This window comes from Cnephaeus nilssonii (genome assembly GCF_951640355.1).
Source record: "Cnephaeus nilssonii genome assembly, chromosome: X".
NCBI classification, from domain to species: domain Eukaryota; kingdom Metazoa; phylum Chordata; class Mammalia; order Chiroptera; family Vespertilionidae; genus Cnephaeus; species Cnephaeus nilssonii.
The window spans coordinates 8022536-8045973 of NC_137071.1; the positions used below are offsets into that span (position 1 = coordinate 8022536).

The following is a 23438-nucleotide window of genomic DNA, read 5'->3' on the forward strand; positions in this document are numbered from 1 at the left end:
AGGACATATATTGGCCTTCTGACCAATGGGATGCAAGCAGGAGTGATGTGCATCACCTGCAGGCCTGGCTCATAAAACCCTCCATAGGAGTGTTCTATATTCTTTCCCCGTTCACTACAAGATGCAATGGGAACCCTGCCAATCTGTATAGCATATGAGACATAGATAAACTTTTATCATTAAACTTTTTGAACTTATATAAATGTTAATATACTGACATTTGGGGGTTATTTGTTTTAGCAGCTAGCCTACCATGACTAACTGCAATTTCAATTTGTACAAGATGCACTTAAAAAAAAAAAACAACTGTCCCCTCCTTCCACCACTACTTCCTGTCCTTAAAGTTTGCACAAAACTGAGCCTCAGAAGGAATGTCTGAAATCCCAGTTTCAGTGGCCATAGATGATATTACCAATACATCACAACAATAATTTAAAATAAGAAAATATATTTGATTAGTCTGAGGAATATCACAAATTACCAGCTAAACCCCCTTGCCCCCCAGAAGAGAAGTGTAAGAGCCAAATGACTGAGCATATCGCTCAGAACAGTTACAAGCAGCTGGGTGACAAATTTCTTGAAGCCATGACAACAGGAACAACTGGGAGGATGGTTCCCAATGGGAAAAGATCCATTCATACATGTTTATTAAGCACCTATTATGAGGCACCTATTATGGGGCATATGATAGAGTGAGGGAGATGGGCAATAAATTAAATAGCAAATTAATAGCATGATGGAGAATGAAGAGTGCTGCAAAGAAAAATAAAGCAGGGAGGGCATTAAAGTGGGGCAGGAGGTTATGATGCTAAACCAGATCTTCAGGGAAGGCCTGATGACTTTGAACAGAAAAAGCGAGGGTGAAGGAATGAGCCATGCAGGTATCTGGGGGAACAGTACCAAGCAGAGAGAACAGCACGTGCAAAGGCCCTGAAGCAGCAGTGTGCTTGGCATGTTTGGGGACCAGTAAGGAGGGGTCTGAGTGGACTGAGTGAGGGGATAGTGGTAGAGGAGGTTGGAGAATTCATGTAGGAGATCATGCAGGGCCTTGGAGGCCATTATCAGGACTTCAGCTTCTACTCTGAGATGGGAAGCCACCTAAGGCTGTAAAAGATGAAAGCCATGACAGCAGACCCAACCATGTAGAGAGATTGAGTGTATTTCAGAGGAAAGGTGTATTCAAAGGCACTGAAAGAGGGTAGTGTTGGAGAGCAGGAGTCTGCCTTTGGATTCAGGTACAGAAATATGAACCAGGGCAGATACAAGAGAGCCCTGTCTGACCCACATGCCCAGCAAGAGGCTGCATGTATGTAGAAAGCTCAGCCACACAAGTTTTCCAAGTATTCCCAGATGGTAGGTTTACTCTAGGGTACCTTTAGGGAACTTCTCAATTTGAGAGAAAGATTTACTAGTTAAGAAAGTAAACAATAGGGACCTTCCCTCTTTCCCTTTACGTCATAATCAATAGGCATTTGGGGAGGGGACCTGATTTGTAGGACCTATGGGTATAAAAACATAGAAGTCATGCATGGGCTGGCAATGCAGTCGGGGAGACATTTAGGAAAACTGATAAATAAGTGACAAGATGTACTTTGTACATGATACAGGCAATGGGGTAGCCTATAGACATTCAGTGGAAGAGTGGTCAGAGATGCCTTTATAAAAATTAAACCTGGGTAATTAGAAAAAGAAATTCCAGGAAGAAGGATGAAAGCAAAAGTGCCAATGTGAGCCCTGCAGTGCCAGCCTGGGGACAGTAGGATGGAATAGTAACTGCTATTCTGACTTCTACTGCCACAGAGACTTTTGCCTGTTCTAGAATATTACATAAATGAAACTGTCAAGTCTGTGCTCTTTCATAATCTGCAAGTGGAGCTTGTCAGGAACTTTGGTAGGGAAGGCAGAACTGGATGCACTGTTTCTGCTTTGGTGTCCTGGTGGGTCAACTGTCACTGAGTACTTGATCAGGAAAGCCACAACTGTTTTCCTCCTGTTTGAGCCTTCTGTAAATCAGTGTCCTGATCTTTTCTGAGAGGGGATAGAGGGGATATTTAATCATATCTAAATCACGAGAAGGAAATACCGTCAAGATTGTAGCATTCCATGTCAGAGTCAGAAGCCCTGAGTAGCCAAGACCGGTTTGGCTCAGTGGATAGAGCGTCAGCCTGCGGACTCAAGGGTCCCAGGTTCGATTCCGGTCAAGGGGATGTATCTTGGTTGCAGGCACATCCCCAGTAGGGGGTGTGCAAGAGGCAGCTGATCGATGTTTCTCTCTCATTGATGTTTCTAACTCTCTATCCCTCTCTCTTCCTCTCTGTAAAAAATCAATAAAATATATTAAAAAAAAAAGAAGCCCTGAGTAAAAGTGCACAGGAAGCAGAGGCAGGGTGGGCTATGGAGAAATGGGCTAGGAAGCCGGAGGGAGGCATGCCTCCAAGATCCCCTGGGCCCCACTTTTGGGGAGGAATCTTGGGCGTCTATGGCAATTTTGTGTTAAGAGCACAGACTTCTTGTGTAAGTTTGTCCTGTTTCTGACATAAGTATAAAAGGTACCCCTAAAAAAGGGCTTCCCAAATCCAGCAGCCCTACCTGTGGGGACAGTGTTGGTGGCCATTATGTGCTTGTTGGTGACTTTGGGGCCCAGGAGGAGCTGAGGGAGAAGTGCTGCATTTGCCTCTGCCCCGTGCGACCTTGCATCAATGTGCTGCATGCAGCTTGTGCTAGCTTGGGAAGGCCAATTTCTCACATCTCTTCCTAATCTCACACTTGGTGACCCAATGTAGCTTGTTTGAAAGTGGCCACGGTTGGAGAATTTATACTATAGAAATCAGCAAGCATGACAAGTCAGCCCTCCGCTCCTGTGTCCGTGGGAGAGCTGGTTGTTAAACATTGACCAGCATAAGTTCCTGTATCCTTGGCTAATAAACCACAACTTAATTTCATCTTATGGAGATGCTGTGTGTGGGTGAACATGTGCATACGTGTGATCTCTCCCACCATTCATAGCCCATGGGGGAAAAATGCAACAACACTGTGTAGACAAATGTCATCTCACTCGAGGCAAATACGCTTGCTTTCACAATCTGCAGAATTTCAAAATTCAACATGAGGGCAAAAACAAAGGCTTCCTCTCAAAGAAAAAAGGCAATTTATATTTCTCTCAGATGTATGCTCTGACAACTATAAACACTTGTATGAAACATTTCATCAGTCAAGGAAAACTAACAGTTGCTGCTTATATAATTCTTTTCCAGTTCTTATTATGAACTATATACAAACAAAGTAAAACATTTACAACTAGTGAGGTAGTATATGTACCAATGGAAATTTCCATTAAGGGCCAGCAACCAGGATTCAAATGAAGTAGTCAAAGTCTGAAGAATTCCATGAGACCAAAACAATTTTGCTGCAAAAGTATGAAGAGTAACTTTAATGCGATTAGTTTTTCTTACAACTACATGTCATAACATGAGCTATTTTGTACCTATATCAATGGAATAGTGAAATTACAGGTCAGAATTTTGAAAATTCTCATGTCACAGTGCCATCAATGATACAAAGAAAATAAGCAAAGTTGGTCTCTGGTACAAGAATTCCAAAACTGAGAACAGAGTGCTTCATGGAGATAGTGTCTGGAAAGAGGCACAAAGGAAGCATGAACAGGGTTTTGGTGGGTGAGTCTCTTTCTTGACCTGCACTGAGTACCCACGTATGTTTACTTGGTCAAAATCCATAATTTATGATTGATGCACTTTTCTGTGTCTATGTAATCCTATCCTATATAATAAAAGGCTAATATGCAAATTGACCAAACGGTGGAATGACTGGTTGCTTTGACATGCACTGAACACCAGGGGGCAGACACTCAATGCAGGAGCTGCCCTCTGGTGGTCAGTGCGCTCCCACAGGGGAGCGCAGCTCAGCCAGAAGCCCTGAGCTGGGCTCACAGCTGGTGAGCTCAGCAGCAGTGGCAGGAGCCTCTCCCGCCTCTGCGGCAGCACTAAGGATGTCCGACTGCCAGCTTAGGCCCACTCCTGAGGGCTCCAGGATTGGAGAGGGTGCAGGCCAGGCTGAGGGACCCCCCCTCCCCAAGTGCACGAATTTCATGCACTGGGCCTCTAGTACTTCAATAAAAGGCTAAAAACCCAAAGAGGCAAATTTAATAGAAGACACATGCATTCTTAATGACCATGTATGTATTTTATTATAGCTTTAATTTTTCTCTTTTATACTGAAATATTTAATGCACACAGGGCAGGAAAAAAAAGCCCCAAGCACATTATGGCAGCTTGTCTTCACTAATGGCTGCTGACTCTATTATCAATGAGAAGATTGCTTCACTATTAAATATTAGACAAGTTTACTGGCTTAGGCTTGTATTATGGACTGAATGTCTATGTCCCTTCCAATTCATCTATTAGAGCCCTAACTCCCAATGTGATGGCATTTAGAGGTGAGGTCTTTCAGAGGTAATTAAGTCACAAGGGTGGAGCCCTCATGATAGGATTAGTACCCTTATATGAGACAGGAGAGAGCTCCCTGTCTCTCTCTCACTCACGTGAAAACAAAGCAAAGCCACCATCTACAAAGCACAAAGTGGGCTCTCACCAGAACCTGACTACGGGGGGACTCTGATCTTAGACTTTCTAGCCTCTAGAACTACAAGAAACAAATTTCTGTTAAGTCACTCAGTCTATGGTATTGTTGCAGCATCTCAAGCAGATGAAGACAACTTGAGATATCATTCATGACTTAGGTTTAATTATTAAAGAACTGCACATATTTAATATGCATAACTTTATGAGTTTAGATGTATGTAAACCCCCATGACATCATCACCACAATCAAAGTAATAGACATATCCATCACCCCCCAAAGTGTTCTTGTGTCCCTTGGTTTGTGTGTGTGTGTGTGTGTGTGTGTGTGTGTGTGTGTGTGTGTTTGTGTGTTCAGAAAACATAACATGGGATTTACCCTCTTAAATTTTGAAGGGCACAATACCATATTGTTAACTACAGGCACTAAGTTGTACAGCAGATGATTGTAGTGTATTCAAATAGCATAAGTCAAACTTTACACCCATTAACAATGGGAAATTGTATCGTTACTATTTCTGATAAGGAATTTCTAATATGATACTGAGCCTCTACTCATTGTCCAATGTAGCACTTTATTTTTTTAAAGATATCACTTATTTTCACCTGATTAAAATAATTTGCCCACACTCTTGGTTCCTGGGGGGAAAAAATCTTTCTCTGCCAAGTTATTATGGCAGAACACTCTCCATGAAAACAAATACATAGCAAATAGATCTATCTAATGCACTTGTCAAAGATGCTACATCTTTTTATTACTACAAATAATTTTATTTGTAACTTTAATACAATTAATTTTTTCTACGACTACATGTCATAACATGACCTATTTGTACCTTTATCAATGGAATAGTGAAATATTTTATTAAAGCAAAAAGCTAGTGAAGTACTTTAGACATGTAGAGATTAAATATAGCTATTATCACAAAACATCAGGCCTGGCCTAGCATTTCTGTAATCTCTTTAAAGGGCAATTAAATTAAAATGTTCCCACTTCTATATGGTTGGTGTGAGTAAAATAGGAAAGGTACAAGTCTGACGGCAGCTATTGAATGTTAAATGTATTTAGTCCTGAATCCAACAGGACCATTTCTGGGAATCCCTGCTCTGGAAACAGCTACATGAGCGTAGTAAGGTGTAACCACCAATGTGCACCAGCACAGCTACCATTGGCTAGAGAGCAAAACAGACCTAAATATGCATCAGCAGGGAAGTGATAAAACAAATTATGGTTTATCCATATCCATATTCAGAAATGCATCACATGATATTAGTACAGGAATATTAGGAATATTACCCTTAAAAAATCAAGTGGATCTGTGTGTGCTTCATAAAAACTGTCCATGTGTATGGACTAGTAAAAAAAGCACGTTGAAAAACAATGAATATATACTATATGATCTCACTTTAATGACAGTGCCTTTCTCTGTTATATATTATACTAGAGGCCCATTGCACGAAGAGATTCATGCAATAGACCTTCCTTCCCTTGGCTTCCAGCACCGGTTTTTCTCTGGCACCTGGGACCCAGGCCTTTGCTCCAGCCAGAGTCTGCCTTCTTCATCTTTGCTGCAGATTCTGGCCAGAGTCTGCCATCTTTGTCTTCGCTGCTTTGCTGCAGACTCCGGAGTCTGCAGTTTTGTCTTTGCTGTGGCACTCCGCTCCTGTAGATCCCTTCGCCCCCCGCCCTTCCTCTCATAGCAGGCGTCCTGCCCTGCCTGGCCACTCCGCACCTGGAGCATCTGGGCGGCCACCATCTTTGGCCTTCTAATTTGCATACTCACTCTGATTGACTGTGGGCATAGCGGAGGTACGGTCAATTTAAATGTTTGTCTATTATTGGGTAAGATAACACATATAATGTGTGTATATATACTCACATATAAGTGAGTTTAGAAAAAAGATATAGATAAACAGCTACCAAATCATTGGGGATAGGAACGAGGACTAGGTTTAGGAGATTTGTAGGGACTTTCCCTTTATTCCTTATCTACTTCCTCATGGTTTAACTTTTTTTCAACAAGCCTATATTAATTTATCTATATACACATACATACATAATATAAATATATATAATAGAAAAACCTGCCTCCTTTCTTTCATCTGTGGTTATACTCTCTCATATACTCCCATAACTCAGAAGTTAGGCACAGCTGCCTGCTCTTTCAAGTACAACATAGACTCCTCTTCTTGAGAATCAAATATTTGATTAAATCATCCTATATAATAAAAGCCTAATATACAAATTGACCGAACAGCGGGACTACTGGGGGGGGGGGTTGGGGCCAGTGAGCGGGCAGGGTCAGGCCAGCCAAGGTGGGTATCAGCAGGCAGAGGGAGGGGACGGTGATGGGGGGGGTGAGAGCAGCGGCAATGGGGGGCAGGGCTGGCCGCTTGCCAACTGGCGCCACCCCCTGATACTAATCAGCCTGCAGGTCTAAGCCATCAGTCAGACATCCCCCAAGGGCTCCTGGTCTGCAAGAGGGTGCAGGCCGGGCTGAGGGACCCTCCCCGCCCAAGTGCATGAATTTTCATGCACTGGGCCTCTAGTATAGAATAAAGAAAAAGCTGTTGATGATCTTTTTTCTTACCATTTCTGGAGGTGAGACAAGCCATAGAGAAACCATCTTCTCCTCAGCATCATTATTAATAGAGACATATGATGGCTGGTAGATTTTGGTTGTTGGTTCTATTACCAGAACCTAGAAGAAGAATGGACTTCTGCAATGCACAGGAATACACAAAATAGGTCACCCTGCCTACTGAGGAAGTGGGAAGCTGTGTACTCCACAAACACTCATGAAGGACTTGTAACCCTGTTCTAAGACCCATGGACACAGAAGCCCACAAAAGGAGTCCCTGCCATCAGGAGGCCATTGTTCTGATGGGGCAGATGGAGGAACAGATAGGGATATGCAACATGGTATCATATAAAACTGTGAAGAAATAAGGCAGAATAAAGGTTAGAGTTGGAGGGAGGAACTTCTTTAGACAGGGTAGTCAAGAAAGGCCTGATTGGTAAGTGACAGAAAAAAAGAGTGATGCTATAGTTTTTGAGAGAAACGAGGATGTAAACTAGATGATCACAGCTAGGTACCAATTCTAAAAAATGTAAGAGGATAAAAAAGTGAGGTGACATCAGCCATGTTTTATATTGTAGGGGTAGAGAGAGAGGAAGGTGGGGAGGGGAGCAGAATGTACAGGAAAGAGATAGTGAATTTCCAAAATAAATAAAGCAGAATGTTTAAGATTGCTAAGCCTGGGAAGAGATTATTATTTCAAATAAGTTAATCTGTTATTAGCTTTTTAATGAGATTCTTGAATGTTACATGTTCACAAAATCTCATGGCATAAATATGAAACACAATTATTTGAAGTTGTTTCCAGAATGCTTAGCTATCTTACTTAGGCCTCCTTATAAGATGGTCATAAAACTGCAACAAAAATTCAATAAAAAGATAAAAGCAATTTTGCTTTTCAATAAAGTTTTAAAAAGTAATTTGTGGCACTAGAGACAAAACAAAGCCCAACAGGAAACTGCTTTGAATTTCAAAATTTCACTATTAGTACTGCACTGCTCTAGAGCACCTCGGCGCTACTGACATTGTGGGCTGGACAATTCTGTTTGGGGGGAGGTGGGACTGTCCTGTACACTGTGGGATGTTTAGTGGCATCCATGGCCTCTACTCCATGAGCTGCCAGTTGCAACACCTTCCCCACAATTGTGACAACCAAAAATGTCTCCAGACATTGCTAAATGTCCCATGGGAGACAAAATCACTCTATTTTAGAGAATACAGTATTTATTGGAAAAAAAATCCACTGGACCCACACTGTTCAAACCCATGTTGCTCAAGGCTCAACCTTATAGCCAACGTTTTCTAGTAACTTGATCTATCACTGGTTGATTCCACATAAGATTGATGAATAGTTTAACATTTTCAATTACTGTAAGGATTTTTTTTCCTTTCTGAGTATTCAATAATTAGATAGCACCAACCCCCAGTTTCTTTTTACTTTTATCTTAAAGAAACAAATGCTAAGTAAAATAAGCCAGACAGAGAGACAAGTATCACATGATCTGACTTAAATGTGGAATCTAATGAAAAAAATAATCTGATAAATAGATCCCAAGACATAGAAGCTTGCAAGAGACTGAGGATTCTCAGAGGGAAGGGGCAAGGAGGGAAGAGATCAACCAAAGAACTCATATTCATATATGCATAACCCATGGACACAGACAATAGTGGGGTAAAAGCCTAGGGAGGGAATGGGAGTGGAGAAGAGGGGGTCAATGCGGGAGGGGAGGGGGAACATCTGTAATACTTTCAACAATAAAGATTAATTTTTAAAAAGAAACAAATTTAGCATATCTTACTGGAAATCTGAGTCCATCAGCAATTTCCTTTGATGCTTCGAAAATTATATCTAACCAGAAGTTAAGCCGTTCTCTCCTGGATGACGGTTCGATAATGAGTTTCTTGAAGCGCAGAATTAAAGACAAATTCTGAACTAATGATCGTAGGTACCTGGAAAAATCACAAGCACCAATAAATTAGATTCCCAAAGAGAGTTCAATTCTATTCCCTTTCAAAGAAGTTTCCTGAAAGCTTTTTACTTAAATTAATATTGTGTAGTGAGTACTTCTTAATCATTTGGCAGCCATATACTTAATTAAAATAAACCCAAATAGTGGGCAAAATAATTTTACTCAACAAAATCATACAATAAGACTTTTTATCAAAATTGGTCTAAACCTCAATTTAGGCACACAGTGTTCAGAGCAGAGCCTGGCAAGCATTTGCTGTCTTAAATAAGAAAATGTAGTTTGAAGTTCAAAGCACTTGAAAAATGACAAAATTTTAAACTCACTGTCTTTTTCTTTTTTAATTCAACTTTTTATTTTGAGAATTACATACAGTGGTAAGAAACAACACCGAGAGACCCTATGTACTCCTTGCCTTGGCCTGGTTTACTCCACCCCAAAGGTAATATTTCATAAATTCTATGTCAATGTCACAATCAGGATATTGACCTTGATACAGGCAAGATAGAAAACATTTCTATTGCCACAAGGATCCATCTTGTTTCCTCCCTTCTATAGCCACACCTGCTTCCCTCATTTCCAACTCCTCCTGGACCCCTGGCAATCACTGATGTGAAACTTACTGTCTTTTCTTTTCTTTTCTTTTTTAAAATTAGATCTGAGAAGGTAGATTTTGATGTTCTGAGATATTGAATCTGACCACAACTTTACTGTTCTTAGGCAAGTCTAACTTTTTGAAACAGTTCCTAGGCAGTGGTGGTCTCATTTTCTGTAGCACTAAACAGGGATGGTTCAGGTAAAAGCATCTGAGTACTATTTTTCGCTTTGAGGATAAAGTCTAGAGCTATTCTGGAAAGACAGATTAGTTAGATTATGAATGACTTGCTTGGATTCTGTGCAGTACAGGATTAATTCATCTGGCCTGGGTTGCCCAAACTCTACACATTCCAAAGAAAGATCTGGCCCTAGACTGGTTTCTGGAAAATCACCTCTAAGCTCTTGGGATAGCCTGCCTGAGATAGGAGTGTCTTTGTTTACCTGAAACTGTGAGCCATGGCAGATAGTTTATACTAACAATATGATTCATGATGGGGGCTTTGGGCAATGCTGTTATCAGTGTGATCTCCAGAGAGATTGGGGACTCAGTGACTAAGGTCAGTTACATGGATACTCCATGCCTACATAACTGACCCCCAATAAAAACCCTGGACACCAATATTTGGTGAGCTTTCCTAGTTGGCAATACTTTGGGCATGCTGTCCTGCATTGTTGCTGAGAAAATTAAACACTGTCCATATGACTCCACAGAGAGAGGACAACTAGAAGCTTGTGCCTGGTCTCCCTGGACTCTGCCATATGTGCCTTTTGCCTTTGCTGATTTTAACCTGTATACTTCTACTATAATACCAGGAATATAACAACTTTTCTGAGTTCTGTGAGTCCTTTTAGCAAATCATGAACCTGAGGGTGGTCTTGGACCCACGACAATAGATATCAACACTAAGTCAGCACAAGCCCTGATGTAATGGGAATGTACTCAAGCCTCAGGCCTGCTCTCCATGGAGTCAGCTAGTATTCTGGAACAGCAGCCACTCAGGGAGGGCCAAAGGTTCAGCCTGCCTCTGTGTTCTCTTAGCTTCAGAGAACTTTCCAGAGGTTGATATGGTTTGGGGACCAAATTTAAGTCCTTCAGACTGGGAAGAAATGGGGTCAAACTAGATATGACTGAAGGGATTCCTACAGCTAGGAGTTCAGATTGACCCACTGGGATGAGAAATAAGAGGGGAGAAAATCAACATAGATTGTTAAAAGTAAAAATTTGTAATTATGCAAGTAATCCAAATATATCTTCAACAAATCAGATGAGGAAAAAACAGATTAAAAACATATTAAGGCTGGCCCGCTGGTGTGGTACAGTGGATTGAACATCAATCATCCCATGTACCAAGAGGTCACTGGGTTCGAATCCCGGACAGGGCAAATGCCAGGCTGTGGGCTCAATCCCCAGTAGGGAGATGTGCAGGAGGCAGCCTATCATTTATGTTTCTATCTCTCTTCCTCTCCCTTCCTCTCTCTCTAAAAAAAAAAATCAATAAAAACATATATTAAAAAGGGAGGCTTATTTGATTAGATCAAGCCCACCCCAGATAATCTTTAAAAAAAATCTATAAGGCTAGCCCTGGTTGAGTGGCTCAGTTCAGTTGGTTGGAGTGTCGTCCCATACGCTAAAAGACTACATGTTTGATTCCTGGTCAGGGCACATACCTAGGTTGCAGGTTCAATCTCCAATTGGGGTGCATACAGGAAGCAACTGAGCAATGTTTCTTTCTCACATTGATATCCGTTCTCTCTCTCTCTCTTGCTCTCGCTCTTTCTTTTTCACTCTCTCTCATCAATAAATATATCCTCAGGTGAGGATAAAAAAAACAATCACAAAAAGTTATAAGGGAAAAATGTTATAAGACTATCACCCTGAAATAACCACTGTCAATATTTTAGAGAAAATCTATCATTCATTGTTTATTCATTATAAAAATATCTACTGAGCATCTCCTATGGAATGGTAGCAATCAAGAAGATAACTACTTTCTAAGGGACTTAGTGACTATTAGAAAATTCAGGTATTATCCAACTGACCTAGACCTTTTTCTGAGTCACATACCAAACACATATTTTTAATTAAAATGAGTCCATACAGAATAGTGGTTCTCTAAGTGTGGTCCCAGGACCATCAGCATCAGCTTGTACTAGTAACTTGTAAATGCAAATTCTCAGCCCCTACCCTAGACCTTTTGAAGTAGAAGGGTGAGCCCAGCAATCTGTTTTTTAATCAATACAGATGATTCTAACATATGCCAAAGTTTGAGAACCACTGAGGCAGAAAATCATTTTCTTGTTGTTTTTCCAGCTTTATGATCTGCTTTCTCACAAATGCACAATATGTATCAAAGAATGTTTTGTTCTTGAGGACCTGGATGACTTAAAGAAATTAATAGGACAAAGTTTTATCTTGTAGATACAGTATGTAGGGATATATTCTGTATGTGCGTATGTCTGTCTTTCCCTCCATTCACATAAAACCAAGTGATCCCTCAGAGTTGTTCTTTCTGCCCTAATTTTGCTATAATGAAGAAGTCAGAAGGAGGAACATAGTAATTGCTCTTGTTTTTTGCACTTATATCTTTCCACCCTGGAAGAAACATTTCAAGACATGATCTGATATTGAGAAGGATAATGATAATGCACAGACATGACTCACCAGACTGGAGGCTTCAATTTGAACAACTTCTCTGCTGCCTGGATGGACTTCCCAGCATTATTAGCCAACATGGTGACGCTGAGGAACTGACCCACATCCCAGTAATTGTTCATTTTCTCCAAGCACCCTTTTCTTCCCAACATATTGCTCAGCTGGATACCTTAAGAATATGAATTTTAGATAAAGTCATAAAAATGTTTCTAGTTTCTATCATACTAGTGGCCCAGTGCACAAAATTCGTGAATGGGGGGAGGTGTCCCTCAGCCAGGCCTGCACCCTCTCCAATCTGGGACCCCTCAGGGGATGTCCGACTGCCAATTTAGGCCCAATAAACCATCAGTCGGACATCCCTCTCGCAATCCGGGACCGCTGGCTCCTAATCGCTCACCTGCCTGCCTACCTGACTACTCCTAACCACTCTGCCTGCTGGCCTGCTTGCCCCCAACTGCCCCCCCCCCCCGCCAGCCTTCTCACCCCCAACTGCCTCCCCTGCCGGCCTGATCGCCCCCAACTGCCCCCCTGCTGGCCTGCTTGCCCCCAACTGCCCCCCACTGCCAGCCTGCTCACCTCCAACTGCCCTCCCCTCCTGGCCTGATCACCCCTAACCACCTCTGCCTTGGCCCCATCACCATGGCTTTGTCTGGAAGGATGTTCAGAAGGTCTCCCGGTCTAATTAGCATATTACCCTTTTATTAGCATAGATTATGCGAGCCTTTAGATAGAAGAAAAATGGCATTTTATTTTGACTACTGTCTCAGGTGAGCCATCAGAGAGTAATTCTTCCTTCTGAAATTTAATGCTAGTTTTGTGACCATAATTTGTAATGCTGAACTTGTATGATCAAAGCATCAACATCTGCAATAATAAGTAACTTTACCTATTTTCCTTAGTTCCATGCATGTTTCAAATTGTTGTCCAGCAACTATCAGCAGAATTGAAAGATTAATTCCAGAATAAAGAGATGACTGGAGCTCAAAACCTTTGCGATACCTACAATTACAGAACCACTCAGTTCTTATTATATCATCTTATTATGGTAGGAAAAAAATGTGTGAATATGGTACAAACCAACCTTCTCATGAAAATTTATACTACTCTAATTTATTGATTTCCAGCTTTCCTTCCCAATCTTTACAAACAGCTACATGCAGCACTCGAACATCTTTAAAATGTCATAGTAGCAAATGTACAAAAGAAACTGAAAACCTATTATAATCCTACCGCAAAAAAGGAGACCACAATTTGATGTCCAAATCTCATTTTTAGAGTTAGATTCCATTTGTACGTGGAGCATTTTTTACTATATAGAAATTGCATCAATTATAGGCTATTTCTCTGTAGGCCATTTGTTTGTTTTCTCATTTCACAAAATGGAATCACCAGAATCCTGGAGTTCAAAAAACTATAAGAGCAGTGGCACAAAGTGACAGAAAGGGCAGGGATCTATTACATTAGGACAGTGGTCGGCAAACTCATTAGTCAACAGAGCCAAATATCAACAGTGCAATGATTGACATTTCTTTTGAGAGCCAAATTTTTTCAACTTAAACTTCTTCTAACGCCACTTCTTCAAAATAGACTTGCCCAGGCCATGGTATTTTATGGAAGAGCCATACTCAAGGGGCCAAAGAGCCGCATGTGGCTCGCGAGCCACAGTTTGCCGACCACTGCATTAGGATAAAGACACGAAACTATGAATACCATGTTTATACCAAAAGGTTAACAGTACCACTTTTAATTCTTATTTATTCATTATTCTATACATAAAAACTTATTTCTCTTCTATGAGTGACTATGAGTACCATGATCAGAAAAAAGAATCTGATCAATGAAGTATGCCAAGGACATCTAAAATAGAAGTTGTTTTGTCACTTGTGTGACAAGAGAATTAAACTCTAACAAAATATTAATTGTGGAAGTGAGAATTTATTTAAGGGCATTAAAATCTGGTTTTATGAACTTTGGGTCATTATACAAGTACCCTCAGAGTGACCAGAGGATACCAAGATAGTCCTTCCAAACCCAGCCAACAAAATTCCAATAAAATTGAAACCTTTTCCCCTGTATGTTTTGGGGATTTTAAATTCCATATCCTATTATATATATTTTTTCATATTCTTTTAGTATGAAAGTTATCTAGGAAGAGGTCAGACAAGGTGACTTCTCTATGTCTCTTATCAATAAATCAAAGACGCTCAGCTTAGGGGCAGACAAGACTTGAACTTGGGAGTCAGGATTGCAGTCTCAGGTTTGTCTGTGACCAGCTCTGTGACTTTGGGCCAGCTCCTGACCTCCCTGAACCACATGTTCCATATCTGTATCTAAGGGCCTGGGTTAGACAATCCCTACGGTCTGACCTGAGCCAACATACCCTGACTAGGAAACTAAGCTTTATTTGCTCCTGTGCCCGCTACCACTACCTTTTGAAGTAGATAGAGAAAGGCTCCTATAACTTTCTTGAAGGATCCACAGGTAATAATTTCCTGACCCAGGGTTTGAATTCTTGCCCACCATAGTGGGTACACAGCTTCCTATTCTGGCTCTACCAAATGTTAATTTCCTTTTCTTACCCTTTCCCTTCCTTACCCTGAGTGATTCCTCTCTGCCATACATAATTAGGTACTACTGAGGATGAACTAAGAATAACACGAAGTCCCTGCCCTCTAAGAACCTATACTACGGTAAAAATGGTAAGATCCACACACAATTAGTGAAAATACAAGCGTGAATGTAATAAATATGCAAGTATAGAGGGACTCACAGAAGACATATGGGTCATCCTTAGAGCCTTCAGATATGGCATGAAGATGGATATAGATATAATAGATATCTGGAAAGGGAACCTTTAGCATAGAAAACGGTGGGAGCAGAGATGGGAGTTTGGGGAGCTCCCAAGAAACTTTAGTTTAATTGGACATACATCAGGCCTTGGCAAATAGGACTAGAGGTAGGTTGGGGAAAGTTTGCAGAGCACCCAGATGATGCTCTATTGTATTTTTATTTAATAGTGAATGGGGAGCCATGGTGGGGTTCTTGAGCTTTAGAATGACAGACCTGAGAGACACCAAGGATGGAGCCCATTTGGATACTATTAGAACATTCCTGGCAAGAAAGTAAAACAAAAAAAGTGCTGATTAGAGGTGGTTGTGATGGAAAAGGTTTGGCAGGGAGTGAGGGAAGACTCATAGAAGGGCTAAAATTGGGGACTGATTATATGGGAGAATAAGTGAAACTTATCAAACATCAACTAAAAGTTTAAGCCTAGGAGGCTAACTGTGGTAAAGAAGCAAGGCACTGGAAGCCATACCTTTTGAAGATGAGGAAATAACTTTAACTTTGGACATGGGTAGTTGTAAATATCAGTACCATCTCAAGGCAAAACAGGTGGGCAAAGAGGGGGCAATGTGAGGCCACAGCTTAGGTCAGAGGTTTAGCTGAAGACCAGATAAGGGTCCCAAGGTGTAGGACTGGTTGGGATCACCAAGGAAGTGTGTGGACAGAGAGAAGAGGTTAGAAGACAGAGCCTCCAATATATATGGAAGGAGAACACACACACACACACACACACACACACACACACACACACAGAGAGAGAGAGAGAGAGAGAGAGAGAGAGAGAGAGAGAGAGAGAGAATATGAGAATTAAAGAATTAAATGAGAGTAGAATGGCAACGACAAGACCTCTTGTGATGGAAATGGATAATGTGAACTGTTGGATCCACCTTCAAAAGACATCCAGGTTCTGACATCATTTTCATCACCACTCTCTTTTAAGCCACCATTAGTTCTATCCTGAATTATTTCAATAGTTTTCTGTTCCTTGCTTCTGCTCTTGCCCCTGTAGTAAATTGTTTAATGGCCACAAACTTCTCCCATCCCACTGTGCATGTGCCTTTGCAATATGACTTTGCCATTTCTCCCACCCACACATGAACTCTATTTCTCTTAAATTTGGGATGGCTATGTGATTTGCTTTAACCATGTGGTTTAACTAACCTTGTATGAGTTCCTGATCCTACAGGTCAAGAAGCTTTGCAGCTTCTACCTTTGCTTAGAAATGCAACCCACCATGTAAGAAAGCTGGTCTACCAGGATTAGAACCACATGGCAAAGAATGGAGGCTCACCACCAGCACCAGCTGATAAATCCGTGTGAGGCCATCTTGAACCTTCCAGCCATGCAGACCCTCCAGCTGACTGCAACTTCAGGAGTGGGCCCAGCACTTAGGATCTTTGCCCTTGCTGTCTTCCTCCCCTGGAACACTTTCTCCAGTTATCTGTAAAGCTCATTCCCTCACCATCTTCACGCCTTTATTCACATGCACTGACTACCCTACCTAAAACTTCAGACAATTCCTCCCAACCCTCCTTTTCCCCCTCCCTGCTTTTTTCCCCAAAGCCCTCACCATTAGCTCACATTCTATATATTTTACTTTGTCTGATTTTCCTTACTAGCAATGCAAGGTCCATCTGCTATGTGTTTATCCCCACCGTCTACAAAAGTTTCTGGCACACACACAGTAAACCCCCAATAAACCTTTGTTGGATGGATGGATGGATAAATGAATTAATAGTTCATTGAAAAGACAATGCCTGACAATAATACAACAAGGTTCTGGAAAGAGTAGCTGGGAAGGAGCATGCCAATCCTCCTTCTTGCCCCTATAAATGAGTGAACTTGTGGGATGAATGTCACCAGTAAAAATACCCTGTCTCTAATGATTTCCTTAGGGAAAAAGGAATGTGGTAATTCCCAAACCACGTTTATAGCATGTTTTTTCACTGCCAGCAGACAAGCAGACACACACATATAGGAAAGAGATGTGACATTTTAGCCACTGCAACTCTGTTCTTTGCAGAAATGCACATGCTATTGACTAGGGCTGAGGGTTTACCACTCAATGGCGCTGTCTCTGCTGGCATTATCTTTGCAGTGTGAATCCAAAAAGATGTCCTTGTAGATCATTCCACACAGGCAGAACATGTCAGGGGCTGGGCAGTCACAGTTCTGCAGAACCTGGAGCATGATCTGCAAAGCCTTCTCACGGTCGCCTGCGCTGTTTTTCCTGAAAGATTCATGTGATAAGATCATGAATGTCCGAATCAAGACACAGGAGCTTACTAGTATATACATTCATTCTCTGAGGGGCTGGGTGTAAGGATGCTGTACTTTATTGGAAAAAAATCTAAATTATATTTCATTTTTCATATTTAAATGTAAGAGCTACTTAAGATCCACACCAGTGAATTTCACACAATCTTATTCCCTAATGGATCCTTTCTCTTTAAGTTAGACCTATACTGCCAATGAGAGCATAAGGTGATTAATGTATTTGGAAGCACAAAAATAATATGGCAGCCTCCTGTAACTAGATGGAGAGCAAGGATTTTAAAAGCTAAGCCTAAATCATGAGGATGAGATAGTTTGATAAAAGGCTCTTTGGAAAATGGCAGGACCCCCAAATTCAAGGCCCAGATGAATTTTGAAATGTACCTGAAATGCCTTGCCATCTTCTAACAGGAAAGGACTTTAGTAAGTCCTGTTTTCCTATCTCATGTTACACCCACCAAAACAGGAAATTTGGAAAATTATTTCTATATTCATAAATCACATTCTTCTCTATTATTTAATTATATGGTAAATGTTTCATTTACACATAGGAAATGGATTCCTTAGATAGTTGTTAAAATAATTATTGCCACAAAACAACCTGAGTTTGTAGCTGTAAAATGTTAAAAGTGTTCCTGTGAAGATCTGGAAACAAATGTCCATCAGTAGTGGTGATTGATTAAATCAACTGTGGCTAATGATATTCATGTTCATATTATAAAATATTAAACATTTATACAAAAAAATGAAACAATATCTCTGTAATACTGCTATGGAAAGATCTCCAGAATATGTTGTTAAGTCAAGAAAGCAAGGTGTTGAATACTGTGAAGAGAATGTTTTGTTTTGTTTTATTTAAGAGGGATGTGAATAAATATATGTATCTGGTTGTTTTTTTTTAAAATTTCTTTATTGATTAAGGTATCACATATTTGTCCTCATCCCCCCATTCCCATCCCACACCCCTCCCCACACATGCCCCCAGCCCCTGTTGTCCTTAACCACTGGTTAGGCTCATATGCTTGCACACAAGTCCTTTGGTTGATCTCTCCCCTTTACCCCCACCCTCCCTTACCCTCTCTCTGAGGCCCGACAGTTTGATCCACGCCTCCTTGTTTCTGGGTCTGTTCTTTATGTATCTGTTTTTATGTCTTAAAATGGAAGGGTAAACCAAAAGGTAATAAAAGTGGCTACCAATAGGTGGAGAGAGAAAACATGATGAAGGGAACAGGGGTAGAGATTCCACTTCTTGGAATTTGACTCTGAAACTATATAAGACTTTACATAATTATAAAAGAAAAGAAAATAAAAATTTTAAAACAGTGTTCCCTAAAAACACTGCTTGGCAATGAACATACCATTTGAATTTGTGGTTAGGACAAAATAAATAATGAGCCTATGAATCTGGTTGATGGCTTACCCACAAAAGAGAAACTAATTCATATGATTTTAAAACACAGCAATTTGACTGTATTTTTCTAAAAAATATAGCCTAAGGAAAAAAACATAAATGCAAAGAAATCTTAAATAGTTTCTAGTAATCATATTGTTAGTGACAATACTGGTATTGGTACTTTGAAAATATTATATATCTTTTAGTATGAAATACAACAAATAATGTTAACATTACCAAGAACCAGATTTTTCAGCATAAGAGGAACACACATAAAATCAAAGAAGTTAATAAAAATCATCTAGTCCTAAATTTGAATTGGAACATCCGTATGAATTCATGGAATAGTTTCCTTAGCTCTACCAAAAAGGTCCTAAATAATGATCAGTGAGAACCTCCACGTCCTGATTAGAATCTGTAAATATCTCACTAAAAGGAATCAGGACTCCTTGGAGGACTGGCTGGTTCCAGATATGTCTAAATGATCCTAGAACATATTAACATACAAAAAACAAAGAAGCTACTCAGCTCATAGCAAAAAGACTCAAAAGCCAAGTTGAATCAGTGTTCGGTAAAATAGGGGATGGTTAGAGCATCAAGAATAGACCTTGAACACACAGTGCAATATACAGATGATGTATTATAGAATTGTACACTTGAAACTTTCATAATTTTATTAACCAATGTCACCCCAATAAGTTTAATAAAATAAAAATGAGAACTATAGGGGATTGAAACTTATCAACTATATTAAAATTATGAGTTCATAATGATCTTATAAAACCTCATTGGTCACCTTTGGAGGATGCTAAGGAGCTAACTCATTGTTTTTGAAAACTGATCAAGGCAAAACTCAAGCACATAAACTCTTTTCTCATACAAACTGTAGACCAGGGTAACCAAGTCACTGGTGAGGGAAAATTTCTCTTTATAAAGTATTTGTGCTAATAACTCCGGAATTAAATATAAAATTCAAATATTACTATTTTGTGACCTCTAATAAAATAATGGATCTAGGCAATGATCATCAAGGGCCATTAGCATCACAAAAAAATAAAAAACAGATAAAGTACACAATCAACTATTAAGTATACTTTTTAAAAATTCAGACCAGAATCTGAAATAAGTGTCCATATCTAACTACCAACTTACAGGGAGAAAAAGGGGACAGAGAAGCTCACTAATGTCACCACAGGCATACGATCAGTAAAACCCAAAACTTTGGAAGCTCTACAGGACAAATACTTCTTCAACAAATGAATAAGAAAAAGAAAAAACAAAATAAGAGAAAACTTATATACTAAAAAACCCTTATGAGTCATATTAATGAACATAAACAGAAGAGACAAAGAAAACGAGGCTGGTGGTTACTATAGAGACAATGAACCCACGCTGCCCTCCTGGGGACAAGTCCTTCTACCTGAGCAATGGCCTGACTGGATAGCTCAGAGGCTGAGGCTAAGGTGACTGCTGTAGGTTCTGAAAGAAGCCTACAGCCCCTCTAGTGTGGGCTGGATTCAATAACATTCATCTAATCTCATCTCTACACACATTTCTAGGGCCCATAGAGAATCTTCTTCTCTTTCACTCACCTTTAACTCTTTTAGTGTGATACATCAGAAATCCTAACCAATGTGTCATGCATTCAGTTTCCCCTCCACTTACTGAGTAATTCAATGAGTTAAACTTTACTTGAGTTGGAGGTCTTGCCCCAAAGATGCAGGGAGTAAAATGAGTATATTCTAATTTTATGACAGGCAGGCTTTGTTGGGTTTAACCTAGGACTTTGATTCTGTTATTTTTCCAGACCATTGTTTTGCCTGCTGCTTGAATTCCTAGTCAGAATCTTCTCGTTGCATTAGCATATCTAATCAAATCCTGTCTGTAAAAGCAGCAGCAAATAAAAATTGCTCATAAAGAATTTCATACCACTGAAAGGCAAGCCGTTTAACTGCTCAATGGAAACTTGAAGCAGTCTTGAATGGGTTTCTGAATACAGTGAAGTGGAAGCTATCAGGAAAAGCTGGCCAGCTCAAGACAGCTTTTATAATACAGGGAGACCTTGCCATCTTAGGGCCAAACATCATTCATTACTATTAACCTTTTTAAAAATATATATATTTTATTGATTTTTTTACAGAGAAGAAGGGAGAGGGATAGAGAGTTAGAAACATCGATGAGAGAGAAATATCGATCAGCTGCTTCCTGCACATCTCCTACCGGGGATGTGCCTGCAACCAAGGTACATGCCCTTGACCGGGATCGAACCTGGGACCCTTGAGTCCACAGGCCGACGCTCTATCCACTGAGCCAAACCGGTTAGGGCACTATTAACCTTTAGTAGCTAATATATGGACATGATTTGCTCCACTTCTGGAGACTTACAGGTCAACTGTAATGCAGGAAAAATCACTATTTGCCCACCACTATTTTCTCCTCTATCAGTATAAGGTAATTCCCTAAACTTCCTCAAAAGTGTACCTAATGCCAGATCCTACTGTAACTATGCTGACAGCTGGCCAAATTATACTTACAGAAAATTCAGGATCAGATTGCATGCATTTGCTTTACCTGCAACTTGTGTTCTGGTCACACAGACTATTCCCTGAAGACACACTGCACATGCACTCTATGCTCACTCTTCTGTTCTGGTCAAGTGGAATGGCCTTTTCACCACCTCCATCCCACTCTCTCCTGCCCATGAAGTAATTCTTTTCTGTTGCTGTTAATCCTCACCGAGGATATTTTTTCCATTGTTATTCAGACAGAGAGGAAAGGTGGGAGGGAGGGGGAAGAGAGAGAGACATGGTTGCCTTCCGCATATGCCCAGACCGGGGCTGGGGATCAAACCTGCAACCCAGGTATATGCCCTTGACTGGGAATCGAGCCTGACACCCCTCAGTAAATGGGCTGAAACTGTAACCACTGAGCAATACAGGCCAGGGCTATGAGGTAATTCTTACTAAGTCTTCAAATCCCTGCTCAAAAGACCCCAGAAAATGCCCAAGCAGAATGACTTCCTCCCTCTGCTATGTTTCCATAACACTTTGGACAAACCTTCATTAAGACCTTTATCGCTCTGAGCTAGCAAGCTTTAATTACATGCTGACCACACAGGTAGAATATATGTTCCAAAGATAAAGTCCTTGAAGACCCAGACCTTGCCCATTTTCATAACCTTGACACTGAACACATGATCTGGCTCATACTCAATGAGCACTGAGTAAATGAAGGAAGCAGAAATTAACAGGTGGGTTATTTCAAAATTCTATACAGTAAGTACATTATCATCCTTACCCGTTCAGTGCAAATGCATAGTGGAATTTAATATTATATTGGTCGGTCAAATCACACATAGGCAGCATGTCCAGTGTTTCTACCAGCTTTACCATTGCATCATAGTCCTGTTGGCAAGAGGTCCCAAGGTAAGAAAGGGAGGAAACAAAGATCTTCATAGGTTTTTCTGAACAGTAATAAACATGAGACAGCCTATGCATTTAAATATAAGCCTTCCTTACAGACAGCAGTGAAGTTACTTACAATCCAGCAGCCAGAAAAAAGTTACTATGTTTTGAGTTACTATGTTTTCTGAACAGTAATAAACATGAGACAGCCTATGCATTTAAATATAAGCCTTCCTTACAGACAGCAGTGAAGTTACTTACAATCCAGCAGCCAGAAAAAAGTTACTATGTTTTGAGAGTTACCACCACCAGCACCTAGCTATGGGTTAAAATGATCTGGACATAAACATATAAGAAATCTTGCAGTCATTTGCTACATAAAGGGAAGAAACATCCCAGTCATTCCTATTTTGCCAGAAACAAATTAATTAATCTAAACCTGTGTTTCGCAGCATTGGCACTACTGACATTTTTGGGCTGGGTCATTTGTTGTTGTGGGGCACTATCCTGTTAAGCAGTATCCCTGGCCTCTACCTCGTAGATGTGACAACCAAAAATGCTTCCAGACACTGCCACATGTCTCCCAGTTGAGAACCACTGCCCTAAACTGCATAATCACCTAGGGAAAAATTGCTACCTAGTTTGTCTCATCTGGGTCCCCTCTGAGCAGTGCCATCTGCTACCCTTTCAGCCAGGCTTAGAATTACTGTTATTGGCCAACTTGCCGAGAGCCAGAAATAGTTAGCACAGGACTTCCCACCGAAATCCCATGCCTTTTTTGTGGCTCTGTACCTGGATGCAGCTGCCCAAGGAGAGTGTATTCCAAGAAGCTTCTGGCTCACCTTTATGCCTGAGAGTTCCACTAATGTAAGGTTATAAAAAGAAGAGATGTGTGAAGGCAAGGACAGGAGAAAGGCAGCAGCTCAGGAAGACTTCAAAAAAGGCCATTCCCATTCTCTTGTCCCATGGGACATAATTTAATCATTGTTAAATCCTATTAAAATCAATCAGATGCATCTGTTTATCACTAGGGGCATGAGTTCCTTTGTGACTGACTCTGTTCTTGGTTCAGGTCCTAAATGAATGCCTCTCTCGTTTAGATTTAAAGACCTCTAACCAACAATCCCCAATA

At 40.6% G+C, this 23438-nt stretch overlaps 1 protein-coding gene across 1 annotated transcript in view; it reads right to left on the bottom strand.

Annotated features, from left to right (window-relative positions):
• MAP3K15 (mitogen-activated protein kinase kinase kinase 15) overlaps positions 1-23438 on the bottom strand; it is a gene marked incomplete at both ends in the record, with an annotated part of 72205 nt that overhangs the window by 34019 nt on the left and 14748 nt on the right. The window contains 6 exons of the mRNA XM_079765657.1: positions 7187-7297; positions 8974-9124; positions 12401-12560; positions 13278-13390; positions 17295-17465; positions 22200-22306. Of these exons, the coding sequence (XP_079621783.1) occupies positions 7187-7297; positions 8974-9124; positions 12401-12560; positions 13278-13390; positions 17295-17465; positions 22200-22306 (813 nt within the window). The remainder of the gene's footprint in view (positions 1-7186; positions 7298-8973; positions 9125-12400; positions 12561-13277; positions 13391-17294; positions 17466-22199; positions 22307-23438) is intronic.